This window comes from Sebastes fasciatus, chromosome 2, assembly GCF_043250625.1.
Source record: "Sebastes fasciatus isolate fSebFas1 chromosome 2, fSebFas1.pri, whole genome shotgun sequence".
Lineage (NCBI taxonomy): Eukaryota > Metazoa > Chordata > Actinopteri > Perciformes > Sebastidae > Sebastes > Sebastes fasciatus.
In genome coordinates this window covers 14623693-14645569 of record NC_133796.1, presented here as the reverse complement: position 1 = coordinate 14645569, position 21877 = coordinate 14623693, and the positions used below count along the sequence as shown (strand labels likewise).

The 21877-nt window shown below is 42.7% G+C and overlaps 1 protein-coding gene and 1 long non-coding RNA gene across 6 annotated transcripts in view; both read right to left on the bottom strand.

Annotated features, from left to right (window-relative positions):
* The window catches only part of LOC141753017 (uncharacterized), a 602052-nt gene that overhangs the window by 336756 nt on the left and 243419 nt on the right, over positions 1-21877 (bottom strand). The window lies entirely within an intron of this gene.
* shf (Src homology 2 domain containing F) overlaps positions 572-21877 on the bottom strand; it is a 108898-nt gene continuing 87592 nt past the window's right edge. For 2 of the 5 annotated variants that reach the window (XM_074611142.1, XM_074611152.1), the window contains 4 exons: positions 20408-20557; positions 13712-13880; positions 13428-13547; positions 572-3938 (listed from right to left, as the gene is read on the bottom strand). In XM_074611142.1, the coding sequence (XP_074467243.1) occupies positions 3752-3938; positions 13428-13547; positions 13712-13880; positions 20408-20557 (626 nt within the window). In that variant the 3' untranslated portion in view covers positions 572-3751. The remainder of the gene's footprint in view (positions 3939-13427; positions 13548-13711; positions 13881-20407; positions 20558-21877) is intronic. The other 3 variants (XM_074611168.1, XM_074611179.1, XM_074611160.1) reach the window with 2 other exon arrangements.

Below are 21877 nucleotides of genomic sequence, written 5' to 3'. Positions count from 1 at the left end.
TTTTCTAGTAGGAAATGATTTTACAGACCTATAAAATAGAGTGTTACTATTAGAAATCAACTCTACTTTTCTGTCTCCTCTTGGTTGAAATGTCCTCTATCTGTTACTTGAGGAAAAGACTTTCCGTAATGCCAAGAATCACATATGATTTACACTTCATTAAATTTACAGTTAACTTTCATTCATAAAATGCTGCTATAAACTTCTTTATTGAAAAAAAAGGCCAGAGATGTGATTGCTGGAAGCAGGGAACCTGTACTGTAGGAAATATGGACTAGCAAGCTTCAGACAGATACACATCAAGCAAATGCTTCTGGGATGAAAAAAACATATTACAGCACTGTGCTACAAAGTGGATCAATAGAGGACAACAAGTGCTGGAGTACTGGCTTGATAATAGCTGCAGCTTTCTGTCCTTGACTCAAACAATGGTCGCTCTCCACTATTTGTCAAAGGGGGCTTCACCATGGTAACCGGCGATGGTGAAGGCACAGTAAAAGGGGCTTATCCCTCGCTAAATTTGATTGGAGTTTGGAAACAAAAAAAGATCAGTGAAACATTATATCACACGTTAACTCATAAACCCGATTTTATTTATTTTGAACCTTGATGCCTCTATGTCCCCATACAATACATTCAGTATATACATTTGGCCATGAGGGACTGTACAGAGATATGTTATAGTAGTGCATACATACGTGGCACGGAAATGTACACAGAGGAAACTCATACATGCCACTTTACCACAGTAAAGTGAAGACACACGGGGCAAGTCAATGGCTGATGGTTGCTTACACCAGTACACACAAACACACACTCACACACAAACACTGTTTCATGCATGAACAATTGTGCGCACACACACACTTTAAGACACTTCTAAGGGAGAAGGGTTCTTTCAGGTTCTCATAATAGAAATATACGAATGTGAAGAGTGTGTCTGCTGATTGCAGCAAATCCCTCCCCCCTATTCTCATTTTCCCTTTCTCCAAAGCTAAGGCCTCTCTCTAGGCAGTGCGGCCGTCACGTGCAGGCTCTTTCCTATAGTAGAGTAACACTCATCAGCAGCAGCAGCAGTAACTAAATAAAGAGCCTCTACTGTCAACATTTGATCTCTTAAACAGGGAACATTCGGAACATAAAGGATACATCACACGTATAGTTTTATTTCTTCTTAGGATATCTGCTCTCAAGGAAATACATAGGTCCACTTCGACATCACATACTATTCCTTAATAAAGCTGCAGAGTTTGCCTCATCACGTGAACAGACGCCCTCATATGACATACTTATCTAATGACAGCAACATCTGTCTACTCACTTACTGCACCAACAAAATAAACGTCTGTATACATCCAACTTTCTGCACACTATTCCCTTTAACTTCTGCGGATTACTTACCGGTGGACATTTTTGTACCATCACATTTGTCATAAACATTTGGTGGAGGCACACACTCCAATCATTTTTCCCTTCAATGACTGCAGTTTATAGTTGCATAGCACACAGCGGAGAAAGCCAAAATGTATTTGACTTTGTATATAGAGTGGTCATGCTCGCTTAATCGCTTTCTAATTCCTAGTGTCAGTCATTTTCAGCTTGGACCAAAGCCCCCCTAGAATTTCCATTTTTACTGGGATTTGCTCATTAAACCACAGCATTTTGCAACTCACAAGACTGACAAAGGTTTCCTCTGCAGAGGCAGTTTGTTACAAGTATTAAGCACTCTCATTAGAATTCTTCTTGCTGTAATTGGTCAGCAGTATTATATGCTGGGGACTAAAAATATTACAATAACCTGCAAAGAGCAGGCCACAAGACAGACATGTCATTCCTAGGAGTTGCTAAATTAAAATGTGGTTAATGAGAAAACACGAGGAGAAATTAAAATTAAAGAGTCATGGGGCTGAATTCTAGTTTCTTGAGTTTAAGGGCGAAATAAAAAAAAAGGTTCTGACAACTAAAGAGGTTCAAGCAAGGGCTGTCACCAGTTTGTACCAGCAGGGTAACAAAAAAACAACACACTGGAACTCAGAGAGTCTGTGCACACATTCTCATATACTGGACACATGCACTCACATTCACACATGTATGCACATCTGGTAGTAAAGGGTAGGTGATAGAGAGATTTTAATGCAAAGTGGAAGCATGACAGAATGAAGGTAGGTGGTTTATCCCAGTTCGAACAGGCTGCGCTGTGATTGGTCCGGGGGGAGGAGAATAATATGCGATCGTCTCTCACGCGAGGCTCGACGACCCAGTTGGTCAGGAGACACCGTGACTCGTGTCCCGGTCATCAGGCCACCGAGGCAAACGTGCATTTAGCAGAACTTGAAAGAACAAAAAAAAAAATGCAAAGCACCACAGTAAAAAGAGGCTGGAGTAGTCCCAAAAAACACGATCACATCGGCACAGGACAATGAGGAGCAAAGGGCAGGGGGGCCGACGGGCCATCACGAAAGGAGTAACACATCAGTAATAATTACCCCAGAATAAATTACAGTCACAGAACAATCGTTAAAAGCAGAACTGGAAATCAGCTGATCTAGCGGACTGATTTGACCCATGCATTATAAGGCATTAACCAAACATTTGTTACTGACATCACACAGTATCATATTAGTGACTATACATACAATTGCTGATCTGGAAAAATCTGCTTGAAAAAAAATATCTTGGTTTCAAAAAGCATGTTCCTAAAACCGATGACGCAATTTTTAAGGGAATTGGGAATGTCGAAGGGAGGGCAGATCGATGTCTGCAATCCCATTGTACCTATTGATCTGCAGATGGGCGAATGAAATAGATTTTTCTGAGGTAGACAATGCAGGCATATTTCATTCTCCCGATGCAAAGCCATTCTAAGGAGGGATAGCGGGGCTAATTTGGTCCATTTGGACAGGCTCTGGTCTCCAGCCTCAACCAATTGTACTGTGTCAGACGGGTTGACCCATCCATCATGATCTCCTGCCTGTCTCACCACTATGGTACTTACACTGTCATTGGTGTGATACACCCACTCGGTGATGGATAGCAGACAGCATGCACTATGACAAGATAGAGAGATCAGTCTGCACTGCTCACAGGCCTGTTATTTCCGCGCAGCTGGGGACACACCATTCATACAAGGCCGGTTTATTCAATATCCTGACCACTGTATGGGGCCCATGTGGACAATATCACCCAACATGCCTCATAAACGTCGCTTCCCTTACACGGCTCCTACAATCTTCAAGTCCCCTTACAAACAATTACAGTATCAACAGAGCCGAACCAAATGAGCTAACAAACTAGTTCACACACAATGCTCATGAAGTGCACTCTTAGGAAAAAAGGTACAACATGTTATGATAAAAGGTAAACCCCCAGTGACACAATGTTGTACCTTTCTTTTTCTTTGAGTGTTTTAAGTGCTAAGGGAAATCAGCTCAATAATCAATGAAATGATTGTTCATCAGATAGTCAGTCTGTGATGCAAAGAAGTGGGTGTCATAAATAAAATAAAATAAAAAACAATAAAGACTTCTGCAACATTGAGTCTGTATGTGTAAGATGGTATGCAGTAGGCCTTCAAAACAGGTCTGGAATCCGTCGGCCAGTGAGGTGAGTCGGGATCAGCAGTTTTTTTGGGATGCCACTGTTCGTCTTCCCGCGAGCCCACTGGGCTCCGTCCAGAGGGACAGGAAGCGAGGAGCCACAGGGTGGCCCAGTGGGTACCGCAGGGGCCGACGCCTGCAGGTGACCCAGAGCACTATAGTGTCCTGATGGCTACAGGGTAGAGCAGGGACATGTGTTCGGCGCCCTTGATGGGCAGCTTGCGGCTGGAGTAGAAATGGATGATCTCGGGCACGCTGTCAAAAGGGCAGCTGTTCTGGCCCAGGATGTACTTGTTCTCCTTCGTCCGCGACAGCTTCATGTGCATGAAGCCCTGGCTGCTCCTGGGGACAGACGGAGACAAGAGAGAGAGACAGAAAACATGCTATTAGTTCCATAAAAACAAGACCAAGAGTCTGCCAAGTTGACAACGCTGACAGTCCGTCCGCTCCCTCCAAAGTCATTCCCTCAAAATTATCATAATAAAAGGTAAACAGTGAACATGGCTATTGTTAGTACTCACAGCTGACAAACTAGCAGCTTGTGGAAGACTCTGGTGACACATAACACAGGTAGGTAGACAGGCAGGTAGACCGTCCAACCATTTAATTCGAATGAAATGATTGGACGGTCTTATTCCAGTCCTGTGACAGCAACAGATACTGGATTTTTAAAATTTTTTTGTCAGAGAATTTGATTTATTGATTGCTGTCAGGATGTAATGAGAATTTCAACTCCTCCGGTTGCAAAAAGAAGTGTGATTGTATAGAAGTCTATGAGAAAATGAGCCTACTTCTCACTTGATTTATCACCTCAGTAAACATTGTAAACATGAGTTTATGGTCTCAATCTCTAGTTTCAAGTCTTCTTCAATACAGCATGATGTTCATTTAGTAAATTATGGTCTCATTACAGTCAAATAGACCATAAAGCAGGGGATGCTTTAGGGCGTGGCTACTTTGTTGACAGGTTGCTACCACGGCGTTGTCCGGTCTGGGAGTTGTCCGTGTTTTTGTCTTACATTTTTAACCCTTTCACAGTGTGTTTTCAGTTCATGAAAGTTAATTATAACCTTTTTGGTCGCCTAAAAATGTTGAATCGTTTGGTTGTACTTAGCCCCACCCTCTTGTGTCACCTTTGGTTGCAAATAACCAAGATGACGTTGGCCAAAATGCCGAACTCAAGGCTTCAAACAGCAGTCTACAAACCAATGAGTGACGTCACGGTGCCTACGTCTTACAGTCTATGGCCGCCACACAGCCTGGCTGCCAATGTGCCCACTCGTGGTACTGCAACTGAAAAATCCCCTGTGACCCAAAAAGCAATTTTCCCCATAAACCATTATAAAAGGGACGTCTATAAAACTTTTGACAGGACAAAGAAGATCAATTATTACTCCTTGTATTTGTAGAAGTGAAAACTTATTGCAACATGACAAGTGAGGGATCACAAGGTCATTAGGCTTCATCCTGTGGGAACCATGGATATCTGTACCATCGCAATCCATTTAATAGTTGTTGAGATATTTCAGTCTAGACCAAAGAAGTGGACCAACCGACCATCACTGCCGAGCCCAGAGCCATGACGCTAGCATGGCTTAAAACCAATTTAAAGGGAAAAGTATGTCAGAAGCCTGCTATGTGGGGAAGTCGACAGACTGCCCCTCCTTGACAGCTCCTTTCTCATTTACTCCCACAGTAGCTGCTCCCTACAGTACGTGACAATGTTCTGAAAGCTGGATTACCTCTGATAACTTTGGAGGCGTCTGGGGAAGAGGAGACTAAAAGGCAGGTTGCTTATGGTGCTGGGTTTCACATGCAGAGCATAAGGATGAGGCTAATGAACCCCCAGGATAAATCACTTAAGCTTCAGCAATAAATGCACAGCAAATTAAAAGCTCCCCGTGTGTTTCTAGGGGGCCTTCGATCAATACAGTTTACAGCTTGCCAGTAATCTTCTGCTTTAAAATAGAAAATTACTTTTTTTTTGGAGTTAAGTGATGCGACGGTAAGCTTCAGCAAGGAACTGATACAAAACTAATGGTCCCTATATCCTGCAGTAAATATACAGTTTTGATCATTTGTCTTTACAAAAATACATTAGCATAATAGCTTTTTCAATCAGCTGCTAATGCTTCTAGCAAGTTATGATGGTTGCAGGCTCAAATACTTTGCACTCACTTGCTGCAAGTGGGCATTATGGCCTGTCATCAACATAATGTGCACCAGCTCTTTCCAGTTCACTGAACTCCCACCTATTCTACTTCATATCGGTTACTTCCCTAATCTGAAATGTAACCCCTGTTGCTCAAATGCAAAAAAATGACCCGTTCTCACCAACCCTTGCTGTGACAAGCAGCCAAACACATCAGTTAAGCATGAAAGCTGCAGACCCATTGACTCATGGGGCCTGTTAGTGTTATCTGCACTAAGCATCCTGGTTTTGTCAAAGATGGTGTGGAATAGGACTCTCTCATGAGGACTGTGCACATGCAGGATAAGTGTGTACAAGATGTTAAGTAGAAGAGATGTTATTTATTCTATCAACAAGACTAGGATGTGGTAATATCATTGTGACAGACATAAGGATGCATCTCTGTTTTCAAAGGATACAGTGAAACAAGACTCGGTCAAAATCGAGTATATGGCTGGACCGTGTTTGATCAGTCTGTGAATTTGTGGCTAAATTGTTACACAAATAGTCAGTGGTCATGTCTATAATGTTAAATCCAGCGGTACATGTCCACCAGGTCCGGCGAGGACACCGGGGGACACGCTGCTCCACTCAGTTCAAGCGGTGACGTACCCTATAGTTGAATGCACGTGATTGGTCCCTGGGTTTCTGCTTGCCTTTTCAAACAGGAAACAACATGGTAGCCTGCTCATAAACTTTCTGTTATTCCGTCTAAACAATCCACAAAAATGTACTTCTGAACGGGCTCATTTCCATAAAGTTGAGATTTTTCAACTTTATGCAAATACAGACCCTCTCCAACTCGTTGCAACAGTCCTACCATGCACTGGGCGACTGCTTATCCTGCTTTCCATAGGAAATTAATGGTAAGTGTTGAGACGATCTCCGTCTCCGGATCTGGTGGAAATGCGCCGATAGGGACTGTTCCCACCTTTTCATTTTGAAAGAGCAACGGCCAACTTAAGTTATTCCAACACTATACTACACTTGGCCAACCAATTGTGTAACTTCATCACTCAGTCGCTCACTCAGTGACAGACGTTTGCGTTAGTAGGGCCGGCCCTCTGCGGTCCAACCAAACAGGGTGCTCAAGAGTGTTGGTGAGGTTTATCACATGCCATGCTCCTCTGTTACATGTATATTTGTTTCTGTTCCTGATCATTATATGGGTTCATGAATAGTCAGGCGGACAAATGAAGCAACGGAAATTAGCAAAAGCCATATTTTTTAGGTCATTGAATATATTCCCACTGTAAACATGTGCACATATTTGTGGATGAGCCCATTATCTGTGATGAACAGGAGCAAGAACTGGGCTTCTGGCACCTTAAACGTAATGCAAGTCCATTCTTTACTTATCTCGTAATTGCATGTGTTAAAGCCTGCGGATGTGTTCTGTCCCTGATGCACAGGGAAAGAAACCGGCACAGAGATAACACTGAAGAGGAAGGCAGCTAAGAATGCACAGGGTTCAATATAGGGACATCCATCCAGAATAAGAATACATGTAAACCGATAAATGGAGATTCCTTCCTGTGAGGTTATGCATGATGAAACTAATTTTTTTTCTAACTTTAGTGTGATTATTACAGGAAAAAAAAAGATGAAGCAATCGGTGTTTTGGAATCCTCCATACCGCATGTGGCAGATGATGGAGAATATTTAATACTAACATAATTTTTTATAGGTGAGCTGAGGCAGAAAGCTGCAGGCTTGCCGGGCTATAAAACTGGAGTAAACACAGCTATCAGACTTCTCCATTTACCTCCATTTCCTCTGGCCTCGATATTTATTCGTGCTATTAACAAGTTCATCACGATTTGAGGAGAGCAGGACAAATTTCCCTCGCCACAGGTCTCTACAGTTCAACCATTCTGCAAGTGGTGCCAGGAGAGCTCATCTAAAAAAAAAAAAAAATCCTCCCTGAAAAGTGCATTTGATGAGTCTTCATGTGGAGCGCTGGGAGACTGGCGTTAGGTTACACAGAGCCACACTTAAAAAGGCAAACACATCAATAGCAGCATTTTTAGATTCCCCAAATGATTTTCCAGTCGGTGCTCAGGGCTGCTTATCACGTTTCAGTCCTGCGGAGACAGAAACCAGGACAACAGAGCAAATACGGCTGTTGATAAAATGAATATGGGGCTATTTTTGAGAGGACAGGCCTTTGTGGTGTTATCATATCCCTGTGTGTTTGTGGGCTTCTATTGTCTAATCAGGATTAATCTCAGCGGGGAGGTCCGCCGTCCTGTTTATTGAGGTTTATGACTTTGATTTGAACCCTGTAGTCCTCAGAGCAGGAGCAGCCTGACAGCAATCACAGCTTATCTCTCCACCTTCAACATATTGGATTGCTCCCTGAATGATGCTCTCAGTGTTGCCAATCTGTGGCACCACCAGAAAAGGCAAAGTCATCCGCCCAAAAGATAATGATCCTTAGCAGAAGCGATGACCTTTTTGAGCATTACTGGATATCCTGTTCGCCCATTATTTCATATGAGCACAAATTGAATGAGTCTACCTGAGATGAGCCCAACCATTCTGTAATAAAACAATTGATGTAAAAAAGGATATAGTTAAGCAGAATTTAAGAAACAAAATCTGCCATCTATATCCCATCTGTTGATGGAACATAGAAGACTGAAAAACTTGGCTTCAATTGGCTAAATAAGCTGCTACAAATCAATATTGCTTCGAGGAAATCCGATCTTTTCTGTCTAAACAGAATCAAAAAGACACCATATAAGCATGAGGCACCTATGGGAAAAGAGTTAAATTGCAGATGCAAAGACTTTTTGGTTGTTCTTTCAATTGGCTATTTAGTTTCCCCGTCTGTGCTTTGGCATCAAACAGATTCTGTTGGATAGATTTTCTTCTTTCACTACCAATGTCTCCTCTCAGCCAGTGGAAACACGCTGTGCAGAGCTCTCTCGCGAGGTGAGAAACAGGATGACACTCTGCTCTGACAGACTTCTGAGGGGTTTAATATGTTTCAAACACCTAAAAGGGTTTCTCTCCACAGAGAGAGAGAAAAAAGGAGAGAAAAGGAGGATTGGAGGGGGAGAGGGGCTGGTGAACAGAAAAAAGGGGTTAGGAGGGCAAAACAGACAGAAAATGCTTTCCGTCAGGCCAGAGGACTCTTGAGGCTGGAGGTCTCAACGACGTCTGTCTTTTATCAATAATGCAATACACATGCGTGCCACCTCATGGCCTTATACATTTTTCAGCAACCTCAGACATGGAGGATCGTCACCTTGGGTTTCTACTCATTTTCAGTGGCAGCGGGGGAGACGGGCTTGTGTGTGTGCAGGTTGAACTCAGAGTAACCTCTGCCTGCAGTACGGTGGCACCTGTCATTCCTACGCATCGGCCCGCTGTTTTCGTAGCTTGATCTGATTGATGCCAAAGGCACAAGATTTGACATTCTGTGACAGCCTGGAGCCGACTTACACAAATATACACGTGGATGTCTACACAAACACACAGAGGCAGAAAGCTTCAAAAACTATGTTAATGCTTTTTGTTTACTTTCTCATTCTAGCTCGCAAATGCAGTAAATTGTGAACAGTTAGCTATATTATTACAATATAATACATCGTACCACTCCAAGACAATGACAGAAAAAAATCAAAACATTTTTCTCTTCTGACGCAGACCAAGAACAGACCGAGGTCCAACACGAAAGTCACCTCTGTGATGTACTTTGAGTCTCCACTACAAGACTTGCACTTGACCTGACAGCAATTCTTCAGTCTGAGGCAAAGTATCGCTGTTCCCATTAGAAATGATCTTCACTGGTGAGTGAAATTTAATGGTGATAAAATCATCTTGCTACAGATTCAAGTGTTCAGAACAAAGTGCTTCAAACTCAATCTCTTAAATCCAAAGGCTCATGGCCCAAGATGATATACTTTTCCCCCATGTGGCCCCTGGCATGACAGGTTTGACCACCCCTGCTTGAGTGGCTTCTTTCTCTATCACTTTGACTTTTGCCCTCATCAATACCAACCCCTATCAACTGTGAGGGTTGCCTAAGGCAGACGTTTAGTGGAAATGTTCCACTTAATAGAATATAAAACATGAATTCACAGAGAGCATCAGTCATTCAGAGTTTTATAAGGTTCACATGAGTAAAGGTCCCAAAGTTAGCATGGAATGCTAAAAGGGAGGAGTGTATTGGCAGGTGAAATCCTTATTTAAATCCTCTTTCTGCCTCCCGTGGAATCCAGCATTCAGCTTCTAAACCAATGGTATCAGAATTGACAAGCTGTGGAATTCACCTTCAGACTCACAACCAATGTTATCAGAAGTGAAGTCCTGGAGTTAAGCCTTCAACTATTCATTCTCAACAGACAGAGGCAGAAAGAGACACTCACTAAGTACGCCTGCCAAGGGTGAAAATATCTTTACCTGAACTTCTTTATCTAACCAGCCTGGCGAGGTGGGAGATCCGCACTTGAAAATCTGAACCTTATTTATTGCAATAAATAAACAAACTCTGAAAGACCGATGCTCTCTGTGAATTCATTGCCAGGACGGAGCCCTGGTACGTGGGGCGCCCGCTCTACCAGGTGAGATACAGGGTACAGGGACAGCCCCTCTCCGTGAACTCATGTTTTATATTCTATTAAGACGAAAATTTCCACCACAATTGACCACTAAAAAAATAAATGTCTGCTTAGGGCCACCAGGGCTCCACTGAATCCCATTCTGATTAGGGCCCCAAAAAGCTTCAGGCTGGCCCTGAGGTCATTCACTTGAGTTGATTTAAAAAGTGGGAAAGAGTACCTCTGCTAGTCGAGGCCACACTACGGTGCAGTTCCCACTGAATCACACCGCATTATTTCTCTTCTTCTACTTCTCAGTGTGACAAACAGCCACTATGGGTGTCACAGAGTGTCATCAAACCACTTGCTTTTGGTTTTTGAAAACAGTAAACTTTAGGTCAGAGAAGCAGGCTAGGAAGTGGCATGATGGTCTGAATTAATCACCATGAATAAATTAACAAGTAAAGCTTCTTTCTACCTTAGCAGCCGAGTAGCCCATTAGTAAAACACTTTACTAACTCTATTCCACTATCATCTGCTCTATTAATGCAGCTCATTAGTGAGGGTCAGCTGCTCAACTGTGGGATGTTACAGTACTACATGAATGTTAGTGAGGCCATTACTGAACCAGAAGGTTAAAACATTTTTGAACCCCACACTCTAAATCAAATGAAACTTTTATCTAAGATGAAATACCTTGCTCTTATTATTGCCTGGTAGACATTATTACGTGAGTAAAATATTCAGTCATATAGGTTTCAGCACTTTTCCAGTCCCTTCTGGTCTTCCTCCCCCAAAAACTTTCACTCAATTCCTCCAATGAATCTAGCAATCAGCCATTTCATTTGGGGAGGTAAAGCCCCCAGCATTAGGTAATCTCCCTTTTCACCATAATAGAGAGATGGGGTGGATTAATTCTCTCTAGCTTTACAAAAAATATATCATTATACAGTATGTTCATGCTCAAAAATGTAGCTTATTAGAAGAGCATTTGTCAATTTCACTCCCTGCATTATCACACGTCACACCCCCTTTATCCAAAAACCTATATGAGTATGGGTCTAGTCCACTTATAGTTCTGTTTTATAGTTAGTTTTATAGCACTTTACAGCTATTGATCATGTATTATGAGTTCAGTGTCTTTCATTGGCCTTGCGCAGACTCACTCACTGGTACATATTTATTTATAAGTCTATCTTTGGTCTGCTCCCCTCTTATCTCTGTGTGTATATGTCCCCTAAAACTAGTAATTATTGTTTGCGCTCAGATGACACCCTCTTACTGTCTGTCCCCGTGGCTCGCACTGAAATAGACCAAACAGGCTTTTATGTTGTCTGCCCCTGCAGCCTGTATCCACTTGCAGATGCATTTGCAGCTCGATAGGATGATCCCAATTAGAGCATACAAAAATGTAGAGAAGGGTTTGGAGGCTAATTCAATCGAAGTTTGTAATTGCTTCCTCAGCTAGGTCTGTCTCCTCCTGTCTGTCTTCCTGGACATATGATTCGGTATACGTGTATCTCAACTGAAACAGTGTACTGTGTTTTCATTTTTTGTGTTTTAAGTGTTTGTGTGTATGTTGTCTGAGACACTGTATGTTTGTTTTATGGGTTTTGTATGTTTTGCATGTACCTCGTTTGAAACACTGCATTGTTGCTGTGCTCTCTTGGAGAAGAGGTTTGTGTAATCTGAATGGGACTTGCCTGGTTAAATAAAGGTTTATTAAATGAAAGGTTAAAAATAAATAAGTAAATAAATACATGTATAAATAATACTTATAATAATAATAATAATAACAATAAAAATAAATAAATAAATAATAATAATAATAATAATAATAATGAATCCTCTGTTAGCTGTTCTGGATGTCCCTTTTGACCATAGCTTTTTTTTTTGAGTACTAAATAATGTATTCCGACTCACATTTACATCCCTTTTATCTCCAAGGAAAAATTAATTTGGCCTGAAAAAAATTATCGGCAACTTTACATTCCAGTTTTAGGCTACTTAAATCAGTTTGTACTCAATCAGTCATACAGGCATTTAGTGTTTGGTTTGTAGTCAGTCAGAATGTGTGTAAGAGGTTGGCAGCTCAGCATGTAGTTAGTTAGTAAGTTAGGCTTTTTTTTAATGAGTAAGGCAGAAAAATAAGCGGATGATCAGTCAGTGAGACAGGAAGTTAGACAGTCAGCTACAGTAGCATGGAGAAAATGGGAGCAGTGGAAAGCATTATGTTTCCTTGCCAGGACGTACAGTATAAGCCTCCAGCAAGATGAGCTCCGCTGTAATAACGAAGACTAATCAACGTCTCGTGGCATATTATAGTTTCATCTCATCTGAAGGTCGTCATGGAGCTGTGGTGATTTCTCTAAATGTCATATGGTCGAGCCTGCCTGGAAATGTAAGATGGACTGGATATAAAGTAAATGTGAAAAGACCATTTGTCAGCAAAGATACTAAAATGTTAAAGCTGATGGCTGAAGTAAATTTACCAAAGTTGACTTTGGCAAGTTTTCAGAGGGCTACAAATGTGTGGTTATGATTCTGACACCTGGTACTTGCAGCTGGCAGTGAAAAATCATTAAACTAAAACCCGCCAAAGGCGCACATTCCCGTCTAAAGAATGGGAAGTGATTTCACTGCGGGGCCTTCAAGCTAAAGTAACCTCTACCAAATGTCAGACTAGACTAAACCAATCAGAGCGGCTCCTTTGAACCCTCCGCTGGATGCGGCGGGGATCGGGGGTCGCTGATGAAGGGCAACATTAACTGTGTTGTGGGCACATCAGCAAATCAAGGAGCCGACGGTGTCAGAGGGGTTACCGGGGGGAGGTGGAGGACAAGGGACGGGCAGGATGTAGGTGGGAGATAGAGGTCTGAGAGGTGAAACTTATTACCATATTGAAAAGGCCGAGTCAGCAGACTACTGGGGCACAGGTATACAAGGACCTTTGTGAGCAAGATTCGTCCACAATGTGTACTCCACCGGTATGCATGTGTAGCTGCTACACTTCTTTGGCTCTGTGTGTCTCTGGTGTGTATCTGATAATACTGTTTGAGGCTTGTTATTTTAAAAAAAAAGAGTGTTGCTTACTTAAGGGAGAGGGAGTAGTCGTTCTTGCTGGTCTCGCTGTTTCTCACCAGGTAGCTGGCCTCCTTACACAGCCTGAGCAGAGACTCAGCATCTGTTCGGCTGATCGCTCCGTGGTACCAGCTACAGTGAACAACAGGAAACAAGGATGAGAAAGAAGTGGAACAAAGGAATGGCAGAAAATAGAACAAGTTAAATCAAACAACGAGGGTCAAATCTACTCATGATGGGCCAAAGTGGTGCATTTCAAATAAAATGTAACAAAGCGACACCGAGATCCGACTCACAACTGGCTTTCCAGGGGCATGGTGGGGTCAATACGCTCCCCGAGAGAGGAGTGGTCCAGCGAAGACATTTTGGTGTTGACCAGACATCCACTGGAGTGTCGCTGCAGCGGGCGAGTTTTCCCGTCCTTGGTGGGCGACATTCGAGACTTCTCCACGCCGTCAAACTGGACTGTAATGAAGGAAAATGCAACAGTTGAAACATTTTATCCTGGAAGAATGTAATGGCTATTTTCAAACAGTGAGAGACCCTGAGCTAGACTTCAGGTTAAGGTCACTTGGGAAAGCGAGTGTGCTTAACAGGAAGTAGACATGTATATCTACTAAACTAGAACAGAGCAATGAGGTGTGTGTGTGTGGGAACAGAAATACAGGTTGTGCTTCAACACACACACACACACACACAAAGTGTCACTTTGTGTAACTCATCCAACTGAAGGACATGTGTACACACGGTGGAGGAGGTATAAATCAATCCTTCCACACTGTGCACACATCCCAGTGAGACAAAATACACAAACTTCCAAACCACACGCATCTGTAAATACACCCACATATGCTACAGTATGAGTGAGAATGTACACTCTTTCAACTGCACACTAACAAATGTGCACAGTCATGCATAGAAGCCCACTCGGAAAGGTCGTTTGCACAAAATACGCACGCTCACACACACATCCCACGCACAGGTACTGCGAGTTAAACATTAAACTGGCTTTTGAAAACTCTCACGGTCAACTGTGGGCATGATAAGCTCCCTTGGCAACTTCACAGGGAAGTGTTTGATGGCGTGTGGGGGCTGGAGGTGACCCGCGCTAATGACACAACTGCTGGAGGTCACTGAGCAGCTTCACAGCCAATCGGGACGCGGATAAACTTTTACAGTTATTTACAAAAGCTAACGTGAGAACAAAAGAGGAGATAATGTCCACAAGGCCGAATGAAAGTGAATTCTCACTTCTGTCAGAGTTTTATGGAAGCCAAACTATTGGACGATGGAGGTCGGAGTCGTATTGTTGTCATCTTTGTGCGTGTACCTGTGTGTTTCATCCATTTTCCCTCCGTCATCCATCACTATAATTGATGTCATAGCACCCTGGGCTTTGGAAAGACCATTTAGAGCCACTGACACGCTTCTCAAGCAATAACAGCAACAGCTATATGACAAGCTTGAGCTGGAGATTGTTGGCAGCTTTAAGGTTTAAGATCCAACACTTGGACGTAAGGAGTTAATGTAGTATGAAGCTCACGGCCATTGCCTGTGTCTCTGTCTCTGCAGCTCTCGCTTGCGTCTGGCGTTTAATTACCTGGGCTGAACATGGCAGGTGCTGTACAGACACACAGGCATTGTGATCTTCACAACATGTCGATGGAGATGGGTCCGTCTAGACTCTTTATTCCAGTCAGAGGATTCCATTACAGTTTGTGAGCTCGCCAAGTGTTCCTGGACCAGACTGAGCAGGAGGGCTGACAGCATCAGTCAATCAATTTAGGCTACACGAGACAACGCCATGTCAACAAATTTCATTGAGCTCCTGGACGCCCCTAAGTGGCGCTAAACAGGAAAACAGAGGACCTTCTGTAGATACTGGAAATGTTTTTCATTGACATGTCTCCACTGCCGACACACTTTAAATAGATAAAAAAAACAGTAACTCTCTAGAGTTTAGAGAGATTAATATAATTAAAAGTGAGTTAGAGTTACGTGGTGTTTTGACTGGACTGGATCAATAAAATCACCATCTTCTACTGAGACGGTAAACCTGTTCTAGTGCTGCATGATGAGATCTTGTGATCACAGGTGTATTTATTCAAGTACGAAATATTGTACTTTTTATTCCACAAAATGTGACAGCTATGGTTACCAGTTACTTTAAAGATTCAGATTTCACATATAAAGATATGACCAGGTTTAACAAATGCAATAACTTTTTATAGATTAATCCAGTGGTTCCCAGTTTTTTTTCTCAGTTTGTGACCTCTTACAAAAAAACAGTGTCTGGTCGGGAGCTGTTGTTACATATAACATTATGCAATATTTCATGAGAAAAGTACCAAAAATGAATTCAAATGTGTGTAGCAGAACTTTCCTACCCCATTAATCATCTCACGACCCCTCAGATTTATCATACGACCCTCTGAAAGAGGCGTCAACCCAAGGTTGGGCACCACGTCATTACACTACCTAAACTTGCTCCATGTCAACCAGCTACAGTAAAATTATGCTATACACTGATGTATCAGTATTAATAATGTCATATATGACAATATACAAGCCACAAAAGCAAGTCCTTACTTACTACTTTTTATAATATAATACTTTTACTTACTTAAAGTTTGGAGAGAGGCAAAAAAATTGAGCACTTTTAAATTGTTGTAGTAGTACTTTTTCTTAACTAAAGGATCAGAGTACTTCCACTACTGCCTGTGATGGAATATGATCCAACAGCAGAGTAAGAGACAGAGTGCTGCAGTTTCAGCTCTGACCACCAGGGGCTCCCCTTCATCTCCACTCAGCTCCAGGTTGAACTCGCTGGCCTTGAGCTCACTGATGCATTTCTCTAAACATAAACTCATGGAAATGATTATTCCGAGTGACTTCTCCTACCGTTGTTATCTTGGCCTCTGCACTTTTGTTCGTTAGAGGGCTATGGCCGAGTCTTACAATGACAGCCAAATTGTAGTGTTTGCATGACGGCTGGGTAAATTGTGGCTCTAACCTCAGACCTGTGGAAGCTATAGCTGCTCTTCCTCGGGGTGTGATGCTTGGGACTATAGGCAGCCAAACAGTGATCCTGTGTTGCATGTAAGTCCACATGAAAGACATCATTAGTTCTCTACTTTTTCATAAAGTCCAATTGAACCACATGCGGACGGCTGGGAATACAGTGCGAGCAGGATGAACGTACTGTATATGTGTAAGGGTGAGAAATAGCGTTTCCATGGAAACTGACCAAGGGGACAAGGGAGATGCATGTTTGCTCCGCTCATCCCTGTCAACGCTGACAGATCACAACATGAAGACGCGGCCAATTGCTCTCTCTACCCTCCTTCGCTTTCAATTACTCCCTTCCTGTTTGCATGTGTCCGGCCCTTCCTCTTTTTCTCCCGCCTCACCTTTTCTTTTGATCTTTCCATTTCACACACTCCAGTTCTGTCTCTCTCTGCCTTTTTCTCTGTGTTTTGTTTGTCAAGGACAGAAAAAAAGATAGCGGGAAATGGACTGTGGAGGAATGTCTGCTTGTCGAATAGAAAAACCAAGGAGAGACAGAACAGTAACAGCTTTGATCTGTTATCTCCACCGTTTCTGGTGGTCCTAATGCAGGGCTATCAGTCACTGATTAATCCTGCAACAAATGCCGTAAAACTTTACCTCTACTTGTACATTACATGTATATGTCCATATACAAACTGAACATACGTTCAGTAATCTAAACATATGAGGCTGGAGAAGGTATCTGCTTGTGTGGCTTAAGGATGAATGTTGCTTCTGTATCTTGCTTCTCCCACACAGTCCATCTCTCAGTGTATCTACAGCCCACTCATCCATCCGCCTGACCTCAGCTCTTCACATTTTCTCCCAGCACCCCCACTAATTCCTCCTCTTCCCCAGATTCAACACAATCAGTGCTTTATATGACCTTGATTAAACTCTTTTCTTCCCTCCACCTCCTAGAAAAGGGTTGAGTGGCTATTCTCAGAGGAGCTCACCCCATCAACCTTCCCTGTCAGAGCCCAGTCTTTTCCACAAGGCAGAGTGCATCGTTCTACAAGAAGAGTATTACCCTGAAGGGAGAGCCTCCAAACTAAACAAAAGCTATCGTTTTATTTGCTCAACGGTGAGTGAACCCGTGTCTGCTTTGATCGCCAGCCATCTCATGCGACACTATGGCTTCAAATTGTTGTGTTTTAAGGCTGAATATCAATGGGAGTGAGCCAAACTCATTCTCCTTTTTTTCCTCCGGAGCGCAAAGTCTGAGACACGGCGGACAGGAGATTGACGAGAGGATTGGCCCCGAGGAGAACAAAACCCCTGAGAGGCAGCTTAAGAGAGACGAGAAAGTGAAAACACACACATACACACGTGCCTTCACACACACACACATGCACAAAGACGCGTACGTAAATGTGCAAGGGGCATCTGTGTGTGTTATCAGTGTTGCTGCTTGTAAAGCACAGCAAATGGAATCTGTGTATCAGATTGAACTGTCAGTCAGATGGTGACTGATGGCTGAAAGACCTGCCCCCTTCAAACACACGGCTTCCTTTAGATAGCTCTGTGGGGAGAGTGTGTGAGAGAGGGAGCTGATTGGCTGGGACGCAGATAAACACAGAGGTCAAAATGACGTTTATATGATTACACTGCGACCAATCCACAACGTAAAGTGCTGCAATGTAATTCAGCATAGCACAAGAGAGAGAGATTTATAGTGGCCATCACACACCATAAAAAAACATCTTAAATGAGGAAACACTATAAAATAGAGTGGTCAACTTTTTAAGGGTGTTAGGGCCACAATATTAAAACATAAAGTAAGAGAAACACCAAAAACATAGCTACAATAAAGTACATGAACAGCCTGACTGCTCCTCTTCCCTCTGCACACATTCCTGAGCAAATTGTTATCTAATTAAGCTGGCTAATTAATTCTCATTTACTAATGGTACTGCTATCAAAAAGGATGACTAGTCTGAGGGGTGAAGTGTGCCATCGACCGCCTGTACTGTGAGGTGAAAATTAAGTTTTGCGGCCAGGACGTGTGAAATGATTAACGGGTCTGCATCTCATTAGAATGCATCGCACACTGAAAATAGTGCTCAGCGTGGTATGATACCCCAGGAACCGGCAGCTTTAAAAAAATCACTCATTTTTATGTTGGTATTAATTATGTGCATCAGGAACTCAAATAATGATTTGTTGGACGGCTTTTAATAATATATTTTTTGAGCCTCGCTGCTGCTGAATCCAGACGTTAATCTCTGATGATTCCACCATCTATGAATTTCTTCTTTTACATAAATCCAGAAATGAAACTCTAATTAGGTTTTCCAAGACAAAGGAAATGACCCTCTAAAGTGTCAGCTGGTGGATCTAAATCTGGATATATTTTAATTACTCTGTTTATTTTAAGTCTTCTTAGATAAGAGGAAAGAGAAGGTAGGAGAAATGTTTCAAAGTGTGGGATAATTAATGCATGTTAAAAAAAAAGGAAAAAGCTCTTCATTATACTCAGAGAAAAGCGCACTCCATTTATATGTAGATGTAATATCTGCCCTGTCAAGCCGCATTTACATTTTGATAATGAGGTTGGGCGGATCAGTCAGATTGGCCTGGACTGTAATGGATATTGTTTATTCTTGGTCTACATTAGAGCAAGCCACAATAGCCTTTACATACAGGCTCTTAGCTCTTTACCCTGGCTGAGCCAATCTAGTAAGCGGTCCTGTGTATAACGGATGACTAATGTCTTGGTGTCTGCCTGTACGCCGAGGTCAAGAGAGTGCATTGTAACTGTATTCACAGGGGTCGCGGAGGCCACCACCCCCCCTCTGTCTGCCATAGTGGCCTTTGACCCCAAAGATGTAGAGTGGGGCCATACTGGCTCAGACAGAGAGTGGATCACTTTACAGCTGGACGCCAATCTTAAACCCGCTGACATCACAGAGGGAACCAGAACCTTTCCCATGGATTTATGGATATAAATCAACTCCTTGCCCTGTCCTCGCCTATAGCACACAGCGGTGTCCTCTTACATGGTCTCACTCTAAGTCTTCCCACTCTGCCAGGGGAAATCCCATTCCTGGCATTAGTTCTGCTACATGTCCCTCTTTTCCCCGGGTAATTACAGCAGTCAAGAGTGTGAGTCTGCAGAAGGGCTTCGAAAATCAACTAATGGCTCTATCAGTTGAAAACAGATGATTACTTGTCCATTGTGTTTGATAAGATGGCATATGTGGCTGAGGTGAAGAGACTCTAGTCAAGAAATGAAATTGCCTGACATGAGTTTGATTCTTCAATCCGTGTAGAAGTGTAGAGAACAGCGGGCGAGAGGGACATCTGGGACGGTTATGAGTATGTTGACAAGAGGAAATGGGGGTCACAGTGAATGGCAATTACGCATGCAGAAGGCAGTTTGGCACAATTAAAACTAATGAGCCTTCAGCCCTAAAACCGGCACAAGAATTAGTGATTTTCTGCCACATGTAATCCAGATGGAAAAGTGAAGTAATTACTGGGCTTCTACCTGAAGTCATATTATCCAGTGCTTCTAAAAGATGTGAGCTCTCTCAGTAAGTCATCACTGACCGGTTAAGTGTGAGTGGACACTTTCACATAATCATAGATTAGCCCTTCTGAACTGCTGGTAGTGGTATTCTTTGCAAGCCAAATATAATGTCTTTGGTAGCTAGCTACGTTCAGTATGCTTGGTTACTTATTTTTCTAAAATTCCCTCCTAAAATTTCAAGGCATCCACAAAAATGGGAATGTAAAAGTACAGATATGCAACACATCAGACTTAATAAAATCAGATAGACAGATAGATCTATAACCACATTGAAGGGATTGGATGGATGAATGGATGGATGATATGATTAATGGAATGACGGATGGATGATATGATTAATGGACTGACGGATGGAAAGGGGAGGGGGTAATTGATGGAAAAGACGCCGGACAATTTGAACACCAACACCCACCATGGTGGTGCTGGTCACAGCTCGTCTGTCCTGGCGAGGGCTGAGGTGTCTGGGAGCCGGGAGACTCCAGCTCCTCCACCAGCGGAGGGCTGGTGTTGAGCTGCCCGACGGGAGGGGGCCACGGTAGGTCCTTGATCACTTTAATCTCTACTGCAAGTGTCGCCCAAGTCACCAGAGGAGAGATGAAGGGTACAGCAACGAGAGGCAGAGATGGACAACGACAAACGGAGTGAAGAAAAGGGAAGTAATGACAGGAAACAGGGAGGAAAAAGGAGAAAAGGAAGAAGGGGTAAGTGAAAATAGATCAAGTTGCCAGCATTGTGGAGGGGAGCTGGTTTATATTGTGATCCAAGAATCAGCAGTAGCTGAAAGGAATACAACAGGACTGAAAAAGAAGTGAAGTTAGTTTACCAGTAAGTAGGGTTGGGTTCTGATAGCGTGGGCCATATTGGATTTGGTTACAGGTTGGTTAAAACACCTGGATTTTTTAAGAACTACAGGCTAACGGTCAAAAGTTACTTTGCTAACGTTTAATACAACTCAAAACTGAATTGCATAGCAGATTCAGATAATATCAGATTCTATAAAATGCTATTAAACCCCAACCCTACCTGAAAAGTTCCCTTCTCCATTGGCTCTCAATCAACAATCCTCACAATCCAGACTGGAACCCATACTGATAACTTAAATCTCACCAGGGATACAGTAGATGATGGCAATCCCTACATTTACTAGAATGAATGCATGGCGTGCCGTATGACAGACTTTACTAAAGAGGCAGGCCCAAATAATACAATGCTGCACTTTGAGAGTGCAGACTATAATATATAAAACTGCCATGAGCTCAGCTACAGATAGCCACTGATACATCAGCATACACTCTGCTGTTACTCTTAGTGCTGAGTTTGAAAAAAAAGACCGTAGGCCTCTACATTAAGATAAACAACAATGTAGACAATATCCCTCACTGGAACGTACCCAAGAGCAATCCATCCTGGCGGTGGACACTCCCCGGGCTTCGCCCCTTAAATAATGTATGCCTCATGTCCAGCCGGGGTAATACCAGGGTAAATCGAGCGCCCTTGCAAATACATATCTGTCACTGGGCAAGGGCCACTTGTTAAATAGCTGAGGATACTCAACAAATGGGATGGAGAGGGGTAGGTTTTTTTTGGTCATCTAAGAAAAAGCTATAGCATCAGAAACCAAGGCTAATAAAGAAACATAGTCCAGCTGTGTGTGTGTTCCTCTGGAAGTTAAAAGTGTTGTGTATAATTCTACTACTATTTTATTTTTTTTACATAAATCTTCATTCACAGATCTTTCAGTGAGGCAACTTGCAGTGCTATTAACAATGTTTTAATGTCACTGTCCATGGTGCTAGAGATGTTACTGCAGCAGATAAAAGTAAGTACAGGGAACAAAAATTTGTGTTATTTCATCAATCCGGTTGCTACTTATGGTAGACAA